General features: G+C 38.2%; 1 protein-coding gene across 10 annotated transcripts in view; it reads left to right on the top strand.

The window, feature by feature from the left end:
- Atp9b (ATPase phospholipid transporting 9B (putative)) overlaps positions 1-23,125 on the top strand; it is a 255,789-nt gene that overhangs the window by 156,257 nt on the left and 76,407 nt on the right. For all 10 annotated transcript variants that reach the window (XM_028872015.2, XM_028872021.2, XM_028872020.2 and 7 more), the window contains one exon: positions 22,673-22,815. In XM_028872015.2, coding sequence (XP_028727848.1) covers positions 22,673-22,815 — 143 coding nt within the window. The remainder of the gene's footprint in view (positions 1-22,672; positions 22,816-23,125) is intronic.

Genomic DNA, 23,125 nt, shown 5'->3' with positions numbered 1-23,125 from the left:
ACCTTTATCAATTTTGATGGTACCCACAGCTTATCTTCTCCTGTAGAAACAAAAGCAAAACCTCGTCCCCAATGTAACACATATCCTGGTTTCCATTCTGAGGCAGCACATCCTTAAAGTATATAGGCAGATTTAATTCTGTAGTTTTTTTCTATTATCCAATGTCTTTGCAGCTGTTGTTCCTTTCTCATTGGCATTGAGAAAATTCAAAGTTAGAAGAGCATTGTGCAGTCTATTTCTGGGGGGTTTTGTTACCCCTCTCTGTTTATTTAGCATATTCTTTAGAGTTCTGTTTGATCTTTCTATAACTGCTTGACCTGTAGGATTATGTGGTATTCCTGTAATATGCTTTATGTTGATGTAACCAACCATCTTATTAAATAAGAAACACAGAAACAATGTAAAAGAGAAAGCCAAGAGGTCAGAGCTCAGAGCTAAAATCTCACCCTTCCTCCTGCTGTGTCCCAGCTTCTTGAAAGAGAACTATTTCCTTGTGTGTCAGTCGTTTCAAAGGCATTCTGCCTTCTCATTGGTTGTAAACCCAAACACGTGACTGCCTCATCACTGTCTGTATGTACAGCCCTCTAGGTCTTAAAGGCGTATGTCTCCAATGCTGGCTGTATCCCTGAACACACAGAGATCTATGGGATTAAAGGCGTATGCCACCACCGCCATGCTCTTTCTATGGCTCTAATAGCTCTGACCCCCGGGCAACTTTATTTATTAACATCCAATCAAAATCACATTTCATTACAATTAGAATACTACCACAGCTTTATATTGTAATAAGTAAAAAACTGTTTCATTTTAACAGAGACATATGCTGGAGCATTGTCAGTTTTAATTTGTGCAGGTATACCCATGATGGCCATAACTTCTAGCAAATGAGTGATTACAGAATCAGCTTTTTCAGAACTCAAAGCAGTTGCCCATTGAAATCCTGAATAAGTATCGATGGTGTGGTATACATATTTCAATTTTCCAAATTCTGCAAAGAGAAACACGTCCATCTGCCAGATTTCATTTCTTTGAGTACCCTTTGGGTTACATCCTGCTGGTAATGGCGTTTGATTGTAGAAGGAACAAGTAGGACATTTCTTTACTATTTCTTTGGCTTGTTGCCAGGTTTTGGAAAAATCCTTTTTTAAACCTTTACAGTTGACATGATGTTTTTTATGAAATTCTGAGGCCTCCAGCACATTTCCTATCAATAATTTATCAATCTCATCATTGTCTTGTGCTAGAGGGCCTGGCAGACCAGTATGGGATCAAATGTGAGTTATATATAAATGATGACTCCTTTTCCTTATTGTATTTTGTAATTGCATAAATAGTCAAGTTAATTCTGAACCATCAGGGATAAATTCTGCAGTCTCAATATGTAATACTACTCTTTCGGGATACTGAGAGTCAGTTACTGTGTTGAGAGGTTCTGAAAAATCCATTAATACCTACAGAGTAGCATACAATTATGATTTTTGAACTGAATTATAAGGACTTTGAACCACTTTACTTAAATTTTCTGATTTGTAACCTGCCTTTCCTGGTTTGTTGGCATCTGTATAGAATGTACGGAACTCCAGATGTGGGTCTTTCTCATATAGTTCAAGGCAAGATCCAATCAGCTCTCTTTATAAGATCACTATCACTTTTGGGATATTTGCTGTTAATTTCTCCCAAAAAAATTACTGCAAGCTCTTTGCCAAGGTTCACTTTCTGTCTATAATTTTTCAATATCCTCCTTAGTTAAAGGTACAACAATTTCTGCTGGGTCTATTCCTGCTAATTGACGGTCTCAATTTTCCTTTCCAAATCAAGTCAGAGATTTTTTCCAAATAAGTTTTTAATTTTTTATTTTGTTTATTTGGTAAAAATATCCATTCAAATATAATATCTTCCTTCTGCATTAATATTCCTGTAGGAGAATGCCTAGAAGGTAAAATAACCAAAATGCAATCCAGCTTTGATTTGCAATACCTTGTATAACTAGAGTTTTCCTGCCTGGCCCACAGTCAGGACAAATCTTTGTTACCTGCCAGTCCCACAATATGATCCACATGCCCTTCATGTACTTTCTTTTCTACCAAGGCCAATTCTTTCTCAGCTTCAGGTGATAATTCTCTTGGACTATTTAAGTCCTTATCACCTTCAAATTATTCAGTTCATCATTTTTTACCCCAACAATAGTTCGTAGATGAGAAATATCTCCAAATAATCTTTGAAAGTCATTAAGAGTTTGTAGTCTGTCTCTCCTAATTTGCACCTTTTGGGGTCTAATTTTTTGTAGCTCTATTTTGTATCCTAAATAATTAATAGAATCTCCTCTTTGTATCTTTTCAGGAGCAATTTGTAATCCCCAGCAAGGCAAAATTTTCTTTACTTTTTCAGACATTCTTTCTTTCTAAAGTATCTGCATTTGAGTCAGCTAGTAAAATATCATCCATATAATGATAAATTATAGATTTAGGAAATTTTTTACGTATCACTTCCAATGGCTGTTGTACAAAATATTGGCACAGAGTTGGGCTATTCAACATTCCCTGTGGGAGGACCCTCCATTGAAATCCTTTAACTGCTTGAGAATTATTATAAGTAGGCACTGTGAAAGCAAATCTTTCTCTGTCTTTTTCTTGTAAGGGTATTGAAAAGAAACAGTCTTTTAAATCAGTAGCTATGAGAGGCCGTCCTTTTGGTAACAGGGTAGGCAAAGGAATTCCAGATTGTAGAGAGCCCATTGGCTGAATTACTTTGTTAATTGCTCTAAGGTCTGTTACCATTCTCCTTTTACCAGATTTTTTAATAACAAATGCAGGAGAATTCCAAGGGCTGGTTGATTCTTCAGTATGCTGAGCATTTAACTGTTCTTCTACAAGCTCTTCTAAAGCCTGGAGTTTCTCTGTTGTTAAAGGCCATTGCTGAACCCATACAGGCTTGTCTGTTAACCATTTTAAAGGTAGAGCTGTTGGTGTCTTTGGAAGATCATCAGTTGTTGTGCCCTGTTCTTGTATAATATGGATGGCTGGTGACCGCTCATTAGAATAATATCTTCTAATATTTCTCTCAGAAACATGTTCTAGTTTATGATTTGTTTCTGAGATTGGAGGGATGTTAATCTGAGTATTCCATTGTTGCAACAAGTCTCGACCCCACAGGTTCATAGCTATGTTAGCCACATATGGTTTTAATTTTCCTCTCTGTCCTTCTGGACCTATACATTCAAGCCATCTTGCACTCTGTTTCACTTGAGATAATGTTCCAATTCCTAACAGTTGAACGTTTACCTCCTGAAGAGGCCAAGTTGGATTCCAAAATTCTGGTGCAATTATGGTAACGTCCGCACCTGTGTCTACCAGACCAGACAACAAAACACCATTTATTTTTATCGTTTTGGTCTTTGTTCATTAATAGAAGTTTGCCAAAAAATTTTCTTTGTGTTTTCTCCTGAATTTTCTATTCTCTCTGTTTTATCATCCTGACCAGCATGATTTATTCCAGTAGGCATTTGGTTATTTAATTGCTCTGAGTAGGGGTTTCCTCTATGACTGCAGGAAAGGTTTGAACTGGATTTGCTATGGGGGCCTGCATGAGGCCCCTCTGGGAGTTTCCCGAAGCCTGGGGCAAAGGATTACCTTGCCTGTCCCTTGTTAATCTACATTGGTTGGTCCAGTGTTTTCCCTTACCACACCTTCTGCATACTCCAGAAGGAAGGGGCATTCTGTTGCCATTATTCCTTGAAGAAACATTGTTTCTAAGAATGACCTGTCTATAGTCCCTTTTCAAATGTCCTTGCTTTCCACATCCAAAACATCTAACATTCCTCAAACCTTTTGAAATTGCTTCTCCTACCCACATATCATCATGCTTATGAGCCTCAACATTAACCGTGTCTCTAATCCAATCTTCCAAAGGTGCAGATCTTACCTTTAATGGCCTGATTATTCTTTTGCGTGCTGCATTCGCATTCTCAAAGGCCAAAGATTCAATTATTATCTGACTAGCTTATGAATCTGGGACCATTCTCTTTACTGCTGAAGCCAGTCTTTGTAAAAAATCTGTGAAAGGTTCTTTTGGGCCTTGTATAACCTTTGTAAATGACTCAGTTTTTTTTTCCTGGTTCCTCAGCTCTGTTCCATGCATTCAAGGCTGCCGTTTGACATAGAATTATGTTTTGGACATCATATAAACATCGTGTTTGTACTGAAGCATATTGGCCTTCTCCAATAAGCTGATCGTGGCAGACTTGTATTCCTTTATCCCTCCATTGTTTTTCTATGTTTTCAGTCTCATCCTTGAACCAAGTTAGCCACTGGAGTCTTTAACTGGGTTCCAGAACAGCTTGTGCCAGCTCCCACCAGTCCTGTGGTATAATCCTATTATATGTTGACCAAGAGTTTAACATTTGCTTTACATATGGGGAATGCATGCCATAAGATACTATTGCCTCCTCCTTAAACCTTCGTAAATCTAACATTTCAATTGGAGCCCATATATTTTGTGTAGTCAGTTGATTAAGCAAGTGCTGTACAGTTACCAGATAAATAAAGGGTGACTGTGTGAAAACAGGCTTTCTTTCTGTAACCTTATGATCCAATCTTGAAACAACTTCACTGTTGATTTCTACAGTCTGAATTTGATTTTTTTTCTATAATTCATTTTTACAGGTTTAACAAGTTTTTGTAAAACTGTTATCCTGGCAGTTAAATTGACTATCTTTTTAAATAGTGAAATGAGGATAAGCATACTAATAAACTGCATAATTCGATCAACATTAATGTTCTCATATAGCTGTTTCATTGTCAGACTGCTTAAAATTTCAAACAAAACCCAATTTTCTTCCAATGTACACATAAAACCCATTTTTTTAAAATGTGGAAAATTTTCTCTTTTAAATAGTTTCCTTTAAAATATCTGATATGTTAAGTGACTTACCAAGTCTGCGTAGTACAATAGAAATCCGAGGGAATTTCAAAACAGCCACCTAGTGTCCGAGATGTGAATCCAGAGAGAGAGAGAGAGAGAGAGCATGCACAAGAATGCATAGCCTCGAGTTCTGGCTAAAAGCTTAATCAGCCACGTGTTCCCGCTTGAGCTGAGTCAAACCTTGGTTCTGGCTTCCTTAAGCTCCGACCATGTGCATTGGCTTTACAGGCAGGGGCCCTGTTCGGCAGGGCAGGCCTGAGTTGTTTGTAGCACCAGCTTTAAGCAAGTAGCTCCAACTGCAACTAACCTCTTGGGGCTACGGTCAGTCCGGCCTGAGACCAAGCTGACCTGGGCCTGGGCTAGGGAGCCGGCCACCCAGCAGGAAACCGCACCTGCCACCAAGCCAAGTCAAGAGGTTTTTAATGGATTCTTGTCACATTGGGTGCCAAATGTAGATGTAACCAACCGTCTTATTAAATAAGAAACACAGAACCAATGCAAAGAAGAAAGCCAAGAGATTAGAGCTAAGAGCCTTACCCGCCTACTGCAGCTAGCCTCTTAAGCCAAGAGACCTCTCTGAAAGAGAACTACTTTCTGTCTGTTTGTCTTAATATAGACTTTCTGTTCTGCCTTCTCATTGGTTGTAAAACCAGCCACATGACTGCCTCGTCACTGTCTGTTGTACAGCCCTCCAGGTCTTCTCTGGTATTGAAATTAAAGGCATGTGTCTCCAATGCTGGCTGTATCCTTGAACACACAGAGATCTACCTAGCTCTGCCTACCAAGTGCTGGGATTAAAGGCATGCACCACCAACGCTCAGCTTTTGCTATGGCTCTAATAGCTCTGACTCCTGGGCAACTTTATTTATTAACATGCAATTAAAATCACATTTCAGTACAAACAAAATACCACCATATGGTTCAACTTCCCTAAGGGGTCTCAACCCACAGGTTGAGAACCACTGATTAGGAGTTTGTCTTTTGGGAACTTTCTAAGTTCTGTCTAGTCTTCTAGTTTATAGTTATGTAGCTCTAACTTTTTCATTCCTGTTCTGCTGACATCTTTCTCTGTAGCTTGATATTTTTTACCCAGAAATTCTGATTTTACCTCATTAAATATGTATGAATCTTTGTATATTGTCAAACTGTCCTCTGTTCTAAAACCATGTTCTCCTCTCACTGTCTGCTGAACGTGAGCATTCTCTCTGTTGACCACTGAAAGTGATCTCATTCTCTTGTGATGCTAGAACTTTAACTCGGGTTTTCAAGTATTTGAAATGTACATTCTAATCGAAAGATACACTCCTGCAAGGGGAATGGGGAGACAGAGACCAAGGGTGAACTTGGGGCCTCACCCATGCTAGACAACTGATTTTTTAAATTAGCATATGATAGAGTTTTCAGGTCCAATTTAAAAAAGAATTATTGCCTCACAGCCATTGTAGAAACAAACACACACACACACACACACACACACACACACACACACACACACACACACACACACAAAAACTCTCCCCAGAGACTTGGTATCATCTCTGTCATGTATACATTGCCTGTTGTGGGCTCCCTTGATCTGTCTTCCACAGACCAAATAGCAAACTAATTAATACGCCTTCAGAATGAGTCAGTGTTTTAACACAGACCTTTCCTCCTTGTGTCTTTGAGTTTTCACTCCTTTTGGTCATGAATCTGCTGTTGCGCCTCTAAACTTTATTTATATTTTCTCTAAACTTTCTCCATATAAAGATTATACAACGTGTGTTAGAGTCATTTGTAGCCGGAAGTTTCTCTGGTGTCCCACTCAGTCCTACATCTGCTTGGACCCAAGTAAACACACAGAGGCTTATATTACTTACAAACTGTATGACCTAATGGTGCAGGCTTCTGGCTAGCTAACTCTTAACTCAGCCCATTGCTATTAATCTATGCATTGCCACGTGGCTTCGTGGCTTACTGGTACTTTCACATCTTGCTTCTCCTGGCGGTGGCTGGCAGCACCACTCTCCTTTCTTCCTCTCTCTCTCTCCAGTTAGAATGTCCCACCTAACCTTATTCTGCTTCACCATTAGCCAAACAGCTTTATTTATCAATCAATCAGAGCAACACATATTCACAGCATACAGAAAGACATCCCACAGCAGTAATTTATAAATATTTCATATTCTTAAATCCTATTATGTTTTTTTTCAAGTTCCCTTTCATATCTGTTTCTGGTATAAAGAAATAATGTTTATTTCTATTACTTGAATCTGACTTTAGTAAAACCTTGTTGACTTTAATAATCTAGAATCTTTTAGACTTTTATATAACTTTGTGCCATTTATTTCTTTTCTTGTTAATAAGCAAAAATCTTGTGTATTATTCAATAAAGGTAAGAATGACGTGTATTCTTCCTTTGTTCCCATTATCAAAGTTAAGACAGTCACCATCTAAACATGCTACCTTTTTAATAAAAACTCTTTAACATTTTCATTGTTTTTAATTCCTTTTCCTAAAAGTTATTTTCAAGTCATAATATAATTTTATATTTTCTAAATCTCTTCATGATTCTTCTTGATTAATATGTTCCTTAAATAGATTGCTATGCTAAATTATAGTCATTGACTTTTTAGTTTCATACCAGCTTTTTATATCTAGGGGACAAGCTAATTTGGCCATGGTTTGTACTCTGTGTTTCACTAGAGTCCATTCACTTGCATTTACTGGAAGATTTTTTCTATCAGTTTACAGTTTACAAGAGATAATACTTTTATAATTTAATAATGTCTTTTCATACCCCCTTTTTTGCAGTTTAGTATCAAAGTTATATAGGCTCATAAAACAATGATGAATCTCCCATTTCTCATCTCTAAAACATTTATGTTGGCGCTGTCTATTTTTTAAACACTTGCATGTCAAGAAGACAGTCAGGACCCTGAGCTTTCTCTGTGGAAACACTGCACAAATTTGCTTTCATTAGTAATCAGTTTGGCAGAGCTAGTTCTCAAGAAATAGATGAACTGTCTAAATTTTCAATTTTTTTTCACAAATTTGTTTATGGTATTATCCCATATATGTGTAAATTCTATAATGATTTATAAATTTTTTTCATTGTTTTTATTTATTATTTTTGACACAAGGTTCTTGTAACCCATACTAGCTTTGAATTTTCTGTGTAATTGGGGCTGACTGTGAATTCCTGATCCTCCTGCCATTACTCATGTCCAGTGTGCCGGGATCACAGGTTGTGTGGCCACGCTCTGCTTCATCACTTCCATTCTTTAGTCTTATCTGCCCTTCCTGTTTTCTTTCTTCTTTAAATCAGTTTCCAAACAACATTGGTAGGTTTTTAGAAATTCATACTATTATCCTTGTGAATTTTCCTACCGTATATTATTTTCTATTTCATAATGTTACTTTCCTATTCCTACTTACATTTAGTATTTTTCTTCATGATATAGATGTTTAACTGATTAGTTTAAGCCCACCCCCTTGAATACATATATTTATGTCATTAATTTCTTTTTATTATTTTGGTTATATCTCTAAAATTTTCATGTATAGTATTTTTGTTATTAACAAGTACAGAAATGGTTTGGGTTTTTTGTTGTTGCTTTTTAGACTGGATCTCATGACTTTAGTAACCCAAGATTGCCTTGAACTTAATTATGTAGCCAAAGATCTACCACCACCACCACTCCCACCACCACACACACACACCTCCATCTCCCAAGTGTTGTATTACAGACATTTGCCATGATGCATCTGTTGTGTGGTGCTGGGTATCACACCCAAGATTTGTACATGCTGGATGAGCACTCTACCAACTGCACTGTTCCTCTTAGCCCCGAAATACTTGATCTCCATTGGGAATTCTTTTACTTGTGGCTATTACAGAGGTTTTTTTTTTTTTTTCCACTGAGTTTGTAATTATATCTTTGTTTACAATAGCTTATTTTCACTTTATCAGAAACAGTAGTGTCTTTGTTCTTCAGCCACCTGTTAAACTACAGTATTGCTTTCATTGAGTAAAAAGGAATGAACTTTAACTATATATAACAACTTGAGCATTGCTTTAGTCCATGTGTGCTTCTATAACAAAACACTGAGACTAAATTAATATAAAACATCAGTTTATACCTCATACTGTGAGAACTGGTATATCTAGTCAAGATACTAATAGATTCTGTGTAGCAAAGGCTACTCTCTATTTGCTGGTAGTGTCTTGGGCCATGTCTTTATAAGGTCTTTACATGGTGGAGGGTAGAAAGTCAAAAGGGAAGTAGCTAGCCCTCTTAGGTCCTCTGATAAAGCAATAACATATTCATGCTGAGGGCTGAAGTGGGGGGTCCTTCTTGTGAGGTTGCTACAGGGGAACTAAATGTGAATATGAAGTTTTAAGAGGACAGAAACAGCAAAACTTTTAATCACAATAGATGGAGAAAATAAGATAGCCCATGATAAAACCAAATTTAAGTAATATCTATCCATAAACCCAGCGAAACAGAAGGAGCCAGAAGGAAAAGTCCAACTTAAAGAGGTTAATCACACCAAAAAAAAAAAAAAAGTCACAAGGAATAAGTCCTAGAATAGTAAATCAAAAGAGGGGAAAGACACACACACACACACACACACACACACACACACACACACACACACAAACAAACAACTGAATAACAGGAATCATTAAACACTGCTTATTAGTAACACAATACTAATAGTTCCCCACCCTCAAAAAAGAGACAGACTCATAGATTGGTTTAGAAAACCGGATTTATCTTTCTGCTGCATCGCTATCATCAAGGATGGATATCACCTCAGGGTAAAATCAGAAGGGCCAAAGAAGCAGGCTGGTGTAGCCGTTTTACATTTGACAAAATAGACTTCAAATCAAAACTAACAAGAAGACATGGGAAGGAACACTAACATACTCATCAAAAGAAAACTCGACCAAGAGGAGTTTTCATTTCATTCTTAACATCTATGTACCAAACCTAACTTCATAAAACAAACACAACTACAGCATAAACCACAGATTGACACTCATACACTGATAGTGAGAGATTTCAGTTCCCCCATTCTTGCCAAAGACAAGTCATAGATACAAACAAAAACTAAACTGAAGAAATGCTGGCACTGAGTAACATTATAAACCAAATGGACCTAACACATATTTACAAAAACATTTCTCCAAAACACAAAAGAATATACCTTCTTCTCGGTTCCTCTTGGAACTTTCTCCAGAATTAACCACATACTTGTACATAAAGCAAGTCTTAACATTCATAAAAAAATTGAAATAACACCCTGCATCCTATCTGACCACAACAGATTTAAGCTGAATATCAACAATAACAGAAAGTTTACAAACTCATGGAAACTGAATAGCACACGAATGAATGAAAAAATGACAGAAATTAAAGACTTACTAGATTTGAATAAAAATGAATATACAACATACCCAAACTTATGGGATATAAAAAAGGTGGTTCTAAGAGGCAAGTTCATAGCACTTGGTGAGTACATAAAAATTTGGAGAAATCTCATACTAGTAACTTAACAGCACACCTGAAAGCTCTAGAACAAAAAGAAGAGATCACATCCCAAAAAAATTAGACAGCAAGAAATAAACTAAAGTATGAAATTAATAAAATAGAAACAAAAAAATAAAAACAATCAAGAAACAAATAGTTGGTTCTTTGTGAAAATCAATAAGATTGACAAACCCTTATCCAAATTAACCAAAAGGCAGAGAGAGATTAACAAAATTAGAAATGAAAACGGAGGTATAATAGACACTGAAGAAAATCCAAGGACTCATAAGGACATACATACTCCACCACATTAGAAAATCTAAAAGAAATGGATAATTTCCTCAGTACATACCACTTAACCAAAGTTAAATCAAGATGAGACAAGCGTTTAAACAAACCTGTAACCCCTAGTGAAATAGAAGCAGTAATTAATAATGTCCCAACAAAAAGAAAGTCCAGGTGATGTAGCAGGAATCTTAGAGAGTCTTATTAATAAAATAAAATCCAGGGCCAGTTATTGAGGTGAAATGCTGGATGGTCAGAGAGACAGAATAAGCCACAGCTACCTCACCTTGTTGGATCCTCAGCTGATCCTGTTTCCTCAGACTGGGAGCTTCTGTGTCCTCATCCCAATGGCTCTCAGTTGAACTGCTGCTCTAAAGCCTGAAGCTTAACTAGCTAAAAGCTTAACCAGCCAAATGCTTAACCAGGCCAAATGCTTCTAGTTCCTGGTCCTCACGCCTTATATATCTTTCTGCCTTCTACCATCACTCCCTGAGATTAAAGGCTCACTCCCTGGGATTAAAGGCATGTGTCACCATGCCTGGCTCTTTCCAATGTGGCCTTGAACTCACAGAGATCCCAGATGGATTTCTCTCTCTGGAATGGTAGGATTAAAAGAGTGAGTGCCACCATTTTCTAGCCTCTGTATCTAGTGTCTGTCTGTTCTCTGACCCCAGATAAATTTATTAAGGAACACAATATTTTGGGGAACACAATACCACCACAAGGCCAGGTGGTTTTAGAACAGAATTCTACAGACTTTCAAAGAAGAGTTAATGCTAATACTACTCAAATTGTTCCACAAAATAAAACAAAAGGAACATTGTCCAGTTTGTTTTACAAGGCCACAATTACCCTGAAACCCAAACCACATAAAGACCCAACAAAGAGAATTTCAGTTGAATTTCCCATATGAACATAAATGTCAAAATTATCAATAAATGCATGCAAACTGAATCCAAAGACACATCAAAAAGATAATCCACCATTATCAAGTAGGTTTCATCCCAGAAATGCAGATTTTTCAACATATGTAAATCAATAAATGTAATCCAACATATAAACAAACAGAAAAGAAAGAAAGAAAGAAAGAAAAGTACACTCACCTCATTAGATGCAGAAAAGTCCTTTGACAAAACACAACACCTTTTCATGATAAAAGTCCTAGAGATTAGAGATATAAGGGACATACCTAAGCTTAATAAAGGCACTTTATAGAAAGCCCATAGACAACATCAAATTAAATGGAGAGAAGAAATTCCACTAAAATCAGGAACAAAACAAGGTTGCCCACTCTCTCCATACCTATTCAATATAGTACTTGAAATGGCTAAGTATTATAAATGGCTAAGATCAATAAAACAAGTGACAACTTGTGTTGTTAAGTATATGGAATTAGGGGGACACTCATATTGCTGGTGGGAGTACAAACTTTTACAGCCACTATAGAAATCAGTGTAGTGGTTCCTCAAGAAGATGGGAATTGATCTACCTCAAGATCCAGCTATTCTACCCTTAGGCATATACCCAAAGGATGCTTCATCCCACCAAAAAGACACTTGCTCAACTGTTTTCATTGCTACTCTATTCATAATAGCCAGAAGTTGGAAACAACTTAGTTGTTCCTCAACAGAAGAATGGATAAAGAAAATGTGGTGTATTTACAAAATGGAGTATTATTTAGCCATTAAAAAAGAAGAACTTCACTGGTAAATGGATGAAACTAGGAGGGAAAAACTGAGTAAGGTATCCTGAGGTATTCCTGAGTGAGGTATCTCAGACCTAGAAAGGGAAATATGGTATGTATTCACTTATATGTGAATATTAGCTGTTAAGTAAGTGATAACCAAAGTATAATCTATAGAACTAGAGGTTAGGTATGGAGTGAGTGACTAGTTAGGGGACAGATAAATCTCCCTAGGAAAGAAAAATAGAAAGTTTTAGGAGAATAGGGGGATGGCTGGAATAGGAAGATCAACTGGGGAGGGAGAAGGACTTGGAAGAGAATTTGGGGAGAGACAGCTAAAACTAAGGGCCATTTGAGGGGTAGTATGGAAACCTAATATAGTAGAAGCTTCCTACACACACACACACACATGCGCGCGCGCATGCGCGCGCGCACACACACACAATCTAACTGAAATCACCAATTAATGATGAAGACAGAGTCACATTAGCTATCTCTTGTCACTAAATGAGGCTTCCAGTACCAAGAATGGCTTACATCTAATTGAGATTTTGGCTCAAAACGTGGAGAGGATGTGGAACTAGGAGAACCCTCCTCCACTGCTGGTGGGAATGCAAGCTTATACAACCACTTTGGAAATCAATATGGTGCTTTCTTAGAAAATTGGGAATCAATCTCCCCCAAGATCCAGCTATACCACTCTTGGGCATATACCCAAGAAATGCTCAATCATACCACAAGAGCACTTACTCAGCTATGTTCATATCAGCATTGTTTGTAATAGCCAGAACCTGGAAACAACCTAGATGCCCTTCAACTAAAGAATGGATAAATAAATTGTGGCACATATACAAAATGGAATACTACTCAGCAGAGAGAAACAATGACATCATGAGGTTTGCAGACAAATGGATGGATCTAGAAAAAATCATCCTGAGTGAGGTAACCCAGACTCAGAAAGACAAATATGGTATGTACTCACTCATAGGAGGATGCTAGATGTGGAACAAGGATGACTGGACTGCTACTCACATCACCAGTGAGGCTACCTGGAAAACAGGACCCTAAGAAAGACACGGAGAAATGGATGAGATCTACATGAACAGCCTGGACATGAGTGGGAGCGATGAAGGGCGAGGGTCAAGGGAAAGAAAGCATGAGATCCTAGCTGGATCAAGAAAAGAGAGGGAGAACAAGGAGTAGGAGACCATGGTAAATGAAGACCACATGAGAAAAGGAAGAAACAAAGAGTTAAAGAGGCCCACAGAAATCCACAAAGATAACCCCACAAAAGACTGCTGGCAATGGTCGAGAGACAGCCGGGACTGACCTACTCTGGTGATGGGATGGCCAAACACCCTAATGGTTGTGCCATAAACCCCATCCAAGGACTGAGGAATCTGGATGCAGACATCCACGGCTAGGCCCCTTGTGGAGCGCTGGGAGTCTAATTAGTGAGAAAGAGGAGGGTTTATATGAGCGAGAATTGTTGAAACCAAGGTTGGATAAAGCACAGGGACAAATAGCCAAATGAATGGAAACACATGAACTATGAACCAAAGGCTGAGGGGCCCCCAACTGGATCAGGCCCTCTGAATAGGTGAGACAGTTGATTGGCTTGATCTGTTTGGGAGGCATCTAGGCAGTGGTACCAGGTCCTGGGCTCGTTGCATGAGTTGGCTGTTTGAAACCTGGGACTTATGCAGGGATGCTTGGCTCAGTCTGGAAGGAGGGGACTGGACCTGCCTGGACTGAGTCTTATCAGGTTGATCCCAGTCCTCGGGGGAGACCTTCATCTGGAGGAGGTGGGAATGGGGTGTGGGCTGGGGGGAAGGTGAGGGGGGCAGGAAGGGAGAGAACAAGGGAATCTGTGGCTATTATGTAGAACTGAATAGTATTGTAAAATAAAAACTAAAATAAAATATAAAAAAAAATGTTGTACAGTTCTCTCCAAACAATCAAAACTCTTGCCAAGACTATAGATTGCTTTCCACAAACTAATAGCAAGTCCCCATTGCTGAAAACAACACATACACAACTTATTGAATGTGGAGAAGTGGAGCTGGTGCCTACATAGAGCCTTCACCAGTACATGCTAGCATCTTTGGTACAGGAATGTCCTCTGAATGCTACCAAAAGAGAAGTATGAATACCAACCCAGCTACAAATACTTGGCTTGACAATGGTATTCTGCCTGCAAGATATGTTAGTGCAATGGTGGAACAAAGTTTGTGAGAGTAACCAATCAATTTCTGATTTGACTTGAGACCCGCTCCATGAGATGGAATTCATACCTGGAACCTAGTCAGGAATCTAGTCTCAGGTTCTTGGTGGACCTAGCATAAAACCAAATACTGCTCTTCTTTAGGGGGAAAAAAAAGGTGGAAAAGTAACAATAAAATGATTCCTAATGACTTTCTGCCATACTCATAGGTCAGTGTCTTGCTCAGCCATCATCAAAGAAACTTCCTCCTGCAACAGATGGGAACAAATACAGAGACCTACAACAAGACATTATGCACAAAAGGATAGACCTTGGAACATGCAACTCTGAACAGGATGTATTCATCAACTCTCTCCCCTCAGGGCTCAGGGGAGCCTGTGGAAGAGGAGGTGGAAAGAATATAAGAGGCAGAGGGGTTGGAGGACACCAAGAAAACAAGGCCCTCTAAAGCAATATGATCAAAGCTCATATTAACTCCCAGAGACTGAAACAGCATGCACAGGACTGTCAGGTGTCTGCACCAAGTCCTCTGCATATATTATGGCTTCCAGTTGATCTTTTTATGAGGTTCCATATTGTGCAAACGAGTGGGTCTCTTTCTTGTTCCTTCTCTTGGGCTGTTCCTTCTCTTGGGCTCTTCTTTCTCTCTGTATTGTCCAGTTTCAATGTGCTAGTTTTTGTTTTATTTTTGTTACTTAAAACCTTGTTTTTTTTCTAATGAGAGACAGAAAAGGAATGGATCTGGCTATAAGGGAAGAACTGTGAGGAGTAGATGGAGGGGAAACTGTGATCAGGATATATTATGTGAGAACAAATTTCAACAAAAGGAAAAAAAATAAAATGGAAAGGAGCTTAGAGCTATCCAGTACACACTTTTAATTTCAGCAAAGCAGTATATTGTAGCTGGAAGTTTTCCTGTGTCCCACCTGGTCCTACAGCCACTCAGACCCAAGTAAACACAAAGAAGCTTATATCAGTTACAGATTGAATAGCCATGGCCTATGGCTCAATTTTCTTGCTAGCTAACTCTTATAACTAAACTCAGCCCATTTCTATTAATCTATATATCATTCGTGGCTTTACCTGTGTGTCATTACATGGTGCTCCCTGGATGGCAGGAGAGCATCTCTTCCACCTCTCCTTTCTTCCTGTCTCTCTCCTGGATTTCCCACCTACCTCTAATAGACAAACAGCTTTATTTATCAACCAATTGGAGCAACACATATTCACAGCATGCAGAAAGACATCCCACAGCACTTCCCCTTTTCTATCTAATCAAAAAGGAAGGTTTTAACTTTAACATAGTAAAATTACATATAACAAAACAGTTATGAAGAAAGAATTACAGTTATAATATCTAGTCTGTTTGTATTTGGAAAAATTAAAGAAAATGTTCTATCATCTACCCTGTCTTTGTGATTCTAAAGTTTCATGTCTAATTTATCTTTTATCATAACCAAGGAAAATTATAACTATTTAGTCTTCAACTACATCAAAGTTATTATATCCTACCTCAGAAGGATATAATATTACCTTAGTAAATAAGAAATACATTATAAGCAACTTCAAAAAATCTGGAAATGACAGAGACAGTTGTCTGCCTGGACAGTCATCCAAAGTTCCTCTGCAATGTTGGGGCATCTATCTTCAGCCTATAGGTCTAGAGTTTTTTCAGTCACTTCTCCCTGTGTTCTATAGAATATCTGGCAGTCTGCCCTGCGAAGCAGGAACCTGAAGAACCATTTCACCCCAATGTGGCAAATTCAGTGGTCATTTTCCTATGGGTCCTGCATGTCCAGTTTATACAACATATTATCAGCAGTCCAGGCAAGAGCAGCCTCTTAGCCAAATAGGTATTCTTGCCAAGAAGAAGATAAACTCCATATGGAGTGTCTTCAGTGCCCATCCTCCCCTCTGAAGTAAATTGGTGCCACCAGGAGCAGACATGTCTCACTGTCCAGAAAGTCTGTTTTTAAAACATTTTAAATGCCATATCTGTAGGTCTTTGAAGTGTTTGAAGATTACCTACCTAACTGAAATATATCTATGTATACCTAGAAAACTTAACTAACATGACTATAAGTTTATCATGGATGACTAGTTATTAGTTTGTATTTTTTAATTATACATTAAAATTTTAAATAAGCTGCTTAAACATAATACCTTCAACAAGAGTATAAATATATATACAGTATAACAAAATTAACTTTAAATTTGTATCAATAAACTAAAATCCATAGCAATGTAAAACATTTTAAACAAGTTGTTACTCTTTAAAAGTAGAATCAATAATCTACCCTTTTATCCTATCATATTTATATTATCCCCTTTTCTTTTTTAGAAAGACATTGCATTTATAATCAACCCCCTTTAAATAAAAAAAAAATATCTATAAACAGTATTTTGGGAATTTGGGTGTAACTTCTCATACTACTTCCTTCTGGATGGGAGCGCCAGCAATCTTATGGGATCCTGAGAAAATTAAAATTATGGTCAAGTCCTGACTGAAGTAATCTGTAATGCTGTATTCTCTGAGCCAGTTGCCTTGAAGCTGTTCTGGATGTTAGAACATCTGGAGACCTCTCAGGGAATCTTAGATGATCAGACCATATTAGCCTGGAAGCAATCCACAGGTTTTTATCTTCTGTGGAAACAAAAGCAGAACCTCTTTTCCAAACCAACATATCATTAGGCACAAATTTTGAAGTCAAGATACCTTCAAAATATATATATTGGTTTAACTCAGCAGCCTTTATAACCAAATGTCTTTCTGCAGTAAAAAATCCCAAAAACAATATAATCCAGACTCTTTGAGTGATTTCCATCTTTATGTGACTTATTTTTTTATATTACTTTTACTGTCTCTTTAAAGACTTTATTTTTTTTAACTATCTATTTCTTTATATATTTAAATATTACTTTATATATAACTCCCCAAGTTCCAAAATTAGTCATGTGCCACAACACTTGGCTTTATCAACATTATTTAGATCTTTTACATTTTCTGCTTGTATTGTTGTAGGGTATACATTTACCTCTAAACATTTTATAGTTTTTTGCCATTGTGAGTAATATACTTCAATTTAATTTTGATTATCATTGGCATATAAAATATACATGACTTGTATATTTTTTGCCTTAAAAATATATTATAAGGAAGAAGGACAAAAACATTCATGCCATAGCAGGTTGACAGCTATGTTGAGTGTAAAAGCTCAAAGTCAAAAGCTATACATTGTATGATTACTTCATATAGTTGCAAAATTGAAACAACTGAACAACTTGGTGGTTTTAGGTGAGATAGTATAGGAAGGTGTGAACTGTTAAAGGTCACCTGTAGGAGCTTCCCAGGGGTAGTGGACATCTTGACCTCACACATCTGTTTTGGATGTACAAAATCTAACAGTGTTTATACAGGCTGCCAAGGCTCCACTCAAGTCTGTGTGGTTGATTGCCAATCAATTCCCGCCTTCGAAGAAGTTACAGAAACAAAACAGTCACGTAGGTAGAGTTTTCCTGTCCCAACTGCATGCTCCCAAAAAACTGGCAGCCACTTCCCAATAACTGACTTGGAGGCTTAATATAAATTATTAGTGCTTGGCTGATAGCTCAGGCTTGTTACTAGCTAACTCTTACATTTAAATTAACTCATATTTCTTATCTATGCTTTGCCACATGGCTCTTGGCTTATTTCCTCATTTTCTGTGCATACTGCTTCCTCAGCAGCACGCTGGTTGGTGGCTTCTCTCCCTCCTCCCTTCTTTCCATCATTCTCCTATAGTTTGGTTGTCCTGCCTATAATTTCTGCCTGGATACCTACCAATCAGCATTTTATTAAACCAGTCTGAGTGACACAGTGTACAGAAGGATTATCCCACAGCACAATCAACCTGCTTCCTGAAAGCTGTTAACGCACCTCAGGCGGAGAGCTCAGACTAAGCGTTTGCACTGTTGGGCACACAGGAACTGTTGTGCATGGAGCAGAACTCTACCTGCCTACCTTTAGTTTCCTTTCTTCATTCAGTGAAGTTGGTCATCTGCCCCACTTGTACATACCTTCACTTTCTACAGTTTAGTTTCACTTACCATGATCAACTGTGCTCTAAAAATTTAAGTGCTCAGTAAAATATTTTGAAAAGTCCACATTCATGTTACTTTTATTATAATATTTGTTATAATTATGTTTCATTGTTATTGTTACATACTGTGGCTAGTTTATAAATTAATTTCAGTAGATATTACATATCAGAGGAAATATAACATACCTAGAGCTGGTCTAGTCTGTGGTTCCTAGTGTCCTCTGGGGATGGAGTAGAGGAATGGCCGGACATAAAATAGCACACAAAGCACATGCCTTTGCTTCTTTGTGCCCTTTGCGCTGAACTCTTGTTAGCCTCATTTTTCTGTGTCAATTTGAATTTTAGTATTTGAATGATTAGTGTCTCGTGTTTGCAAATACATTTATTGTCTCATTCTTTTAGTTGGATTGTGGTCCTTGTGAAACCTTTGAACAGTGCATTTATTTCTTGGATCCAGCATGCCCTGGTCTGTGTGTGGAAGTCAGGGAACTGCTTGTGGGAATTGGCTTTCTTCTTCCACCATGGGTCCTAGGGATCTAATTCAGGTGCCAGGCTTACACTACAGTGACTTCTACCCACTGAGCCATCCTGCTTGACCCAAGGTCTTCTTTCCTTTGAAACCTTGCTTGATCACTGGAATCAAGTCAGCCTTTAGTAAGAGATCACAGAACTGACATACATTAAAATTAGAAACTGATACAAGTGATAGCTAACATCAAACATGTTAGCCTGACTTCCTCCACCTAGAGCATAGAAGACAGTTGCCAGAATTTTAGGAGGATAAGTTGGCAGGAGGTCATGCTAACTAGAACATACACATTAAGCAGAAAGGTTGGTACAGGTTGACATTTGCTAGTAGGCAGATTGCTGGAAACGGTGTTGCAGGGTTTCAATTTCTAGACCTGTACTACACATTTAGCTGGGCTTGGTGGCACAGGTCTGTAATTCTAACAGTTTAGCTACTCAGGAAGCTGAGACAGGAGGATAAAGAGTTCAAGATCTACCTAAGATAGAAAGCAAATTCAAGTCTAGCCAGGCCATTTAGCGAGAGACCCTGGAGATATAGCCAGTGACTATGGATATAGCTTGTAGTAGAGCATTTTGAGCGCAGTGAGGAGTCATTCCCAGGTATGTTGATTCATCTAAGGTTAGAGGTCCCTCAGGCAGCAGTGCTGGCCCAAAGCCCAGGAAGGGACTCAACTGGTCCTGAGGTGACAACATTAGCTGTGTTATGTTGTACGGGGCAGTTCTTAGCTTTTATAGGAAATGGTTTTGATTACATTTGGTAAAAGTTCTGATGAAAGTGGCTTCCTTTTTTTTTTTTTTTTTTTTTCTCAGATTAGAATTGGCATGTGAATTATTTCAGGTAGATTTGTTCCCCAAGGAGAATTGTGTGTGTTTCTCAGGTGGGCTGGGGACGGGCTCACCTGGCAGTGATAAGTGCTGAGGTTTAATTGTAACGAATTAGAGCTTAAATATAGCAAGCATCCTGGGGCCTAAATGGAATTGTATTGTGTATTTTGGGAAAAATGCACTTGAAATTTATTCAGACTCTGAGTTTCTTCTTCGGGTATTTGTAGCTGTGGGATTAGACTGTTTGAACAAAAATAAGTTGTCATGAAGGTAGTCTTACATCTTGAAATCCACCTCACATTTCCTACAATTACAAAAATAAACATTTTCATATACGTTCCTGTTGGCAACATCTCTGAAAGACTACTAGTCATCTGAGGTGATTCATCTTTCCTACTGTATGATAGTAGAGTCATGGTTGTGCCCTGGCTCAGTGAACCATCTGAAGACAAATCACGTTTTACCTGGAATAGGTCTGTGACTAACAGGGTCACAGTTGCTAAGTCAGCCGTAGAATGGACTTGGCAATGCATCTGGTATCTGCTACCATCTAACATGTTTCTGTAATCACATGATTCATAGATTATGCAGCGTGTCAGAGTTGACACCTCCCTAGATAAAGGTCTGTATAGTCAGGACATTACTAAGTAAAGTCAATGTAGTGACAGCCATTATTCTGCTACCATAGAGTGTGAGTACCTTGGAGGTTTAGCATTAAAAGCAAATTATTCCTTTAGCATTTGACCAAATTCACAACATGAATCATGGCACATGTGGAGCTGTAATTCCCTGTGTGGAAGTGTTGTCCTATTTGAGACATTTTACTGGGTCATTTTTGGTGATGGTTTGTGTTCTATGCCCCTTGCACCTTTTTATCCTCTAAAAGGTATTCATTCTCCTCTGCCACGAGCAACTGCTGTTCTGTATGTTCTTCGAGGGATGTTTGTATTCAACTTTAAATGGCCCAGGAGTAATTACTTACAATATGATATTCTGCGAACTAATACATTCTTATAACTCTTCAACAACATAAATTGTTCATGGTTTGAAAAGAACAGTGCACATTAGAGTCTCAGTGAGCTTCTTTGGTTCTTGACACCCTGAGCCTGGTGACAGACTATAAGCTGAGGACAGAAAACAATGCAGGGTGACATTTTCCAAAACCTTGACCAAATCTAAAAGAACCAACACACAGGCAGATGACCATGTTTTTCTAGTGTGCAGGTCTCTGAGCCAAGTGATGAGAGCTATGAAAACTTAGACAGCTGTCTAATCTCCCTGCCGTGTTTTGGGGGTGTCTTCCCGTACTGGCCCACTTTACCGGCTCAGTTCTTCCCCGACTTCTGCCTGTTTATTTCAACAAGGGTCTATGGTTACTTTATCTCTCTTATTCATGGAGAATCTGTTTGAAAGCCCAAATCAAATCAGAATCTATGGGAAAATGTTTTTTGCATTTCTTCTTCAAATGCCCCCTTCATCCTAAATCCACCTGGAAGGGTGTTGTGATTTCACACTGTTGACACAATGTCCCTCGCACTGCTTGATACTTACCATTGACTAACTCAGCAGCTTCTCCCGGATCCCGGGCTGCAGACCCACACAGTGGCAGACCTGCACTGGGCCGCTGGCCCTTTCAGGAACGCCATTTTCTACCCCTCCTGCTTAAGGACTGTCGCCATCTGTTAGTTTGCTGCACTCTTTTAACAAGGCTGTAAGCAGCCAAGAGATGGGGAAGTGCTGGCTGGAGAGAGATGCACAGGTAACACCAGTTACCAGTTTTCCTTCCAACTCATGTCATTCCTGTGATTTTTAAGGTGGGAACCCTACAGATAAATTAATGAAGTTATGCTAGTTTGATACCTCTTAATTTATACATTTGCTGTTGACTGACTCCTGAATATTGTTTTTCAAAGGTGCATTTACTAATAGGTTGAACCATATGAATTACCATGCTGATAGGTCATAAATGGTTGATGAATAGCACTTTCATCCCCATGGCTGTCTACTGAGTTTCCATGGTTTAATTAGAGAGAGATGAACAGGTTTGAGATGGCACATAATAGGTGTGCTGAGACTATTTCCTCCAGTGGACAGTTTTAGAGTGTGTTCTTATATAGCCACCCTTTAATTAAAGCTTGGAAGACATTCCAGAGGCCATCTATTGTAGTCTGTTACATACAGATTTGAAATGTGTAATATTACAAAACATGAAATATTTAAGAAAAAATCAGTAAGAAGCAAAGTGCCTATTCCAGATACCTCAAGACCCTTTTCACATATTTTCTCACAGTAACCTTAAGCATATGTGTTTTCCTCTTTACACCCATAGTACTCTGTGTGTTAATGGGCTACTTAGAACCACTTGCCTGCTTCTCTTGTAGCTCATACTGTAACTCAAATGAAAGGAATTATCCACCCAATTATTACCTGTAAACATTATCTAGAGTATAAAATCATGTGTTCACTTAAATATACACAAATCATTTATTTTAAAGTCTGAAATCCAGTGTTATTTATTTCTATAAAAATTAAAGTATGTGTGTAAGTCTATGGAGCAGGACTGTTATATAGGTCTGGACTCACTGACCATCATGATGGTTTCACTTGGCAGTCTGCGGGTAAACTTGGACATGGGCAAAGCAGCATATGGATGGATGATTATGAAAGATGAGAATATTCCTGGGACAGTTGTTCGGACCAGCACAATACCAGAGGAACTTGGACGCTTGGTGTACTTACTGACAGACAAAACAGGTACTGTTCACTTCTGTTTGTCTTTCAGTGGACCAGATAACATCAGAAATACTGTTTACACATGATGTGTGTCATAACTGAGTGCTGCATTTGTAGGTTTCTAGACCCATTTTTTGAAAGCTGTTTAAATGAGTGAATCTCCATCCTTTCATACCTTCACTGTCTTGACAGCTAGTGAAATGTAACTTTGCTGTAGCTTTAAGTGACTTATTTTTGTATTTTGAATTTTACAGAATCTCACATTTTTTTCTCACAGCTACTACATACCTCTTTAGTGGCTGAAAAACAAAATGTGTATTTGTTTATTGTA

This window comes from Peromyscus leucopus, chromosome 19, assembly GCF_004664715.2.
Source record: "Peromyscus leucopus breed LL Stock chromosome 19, UCI_PerLeu_2.1, whole genome shotgun sequence".
Classification (NCBI taxonomy): domain Eukaryota; kingdom Metazoa; phylum Chordata; class Mammalia; order Rodentia; family Cricetidae; genus Peromyscus; species Peromyscus leucopus.
This window is presented reverse-complemented; position numbering and strand designations above follow the sequence as displayed.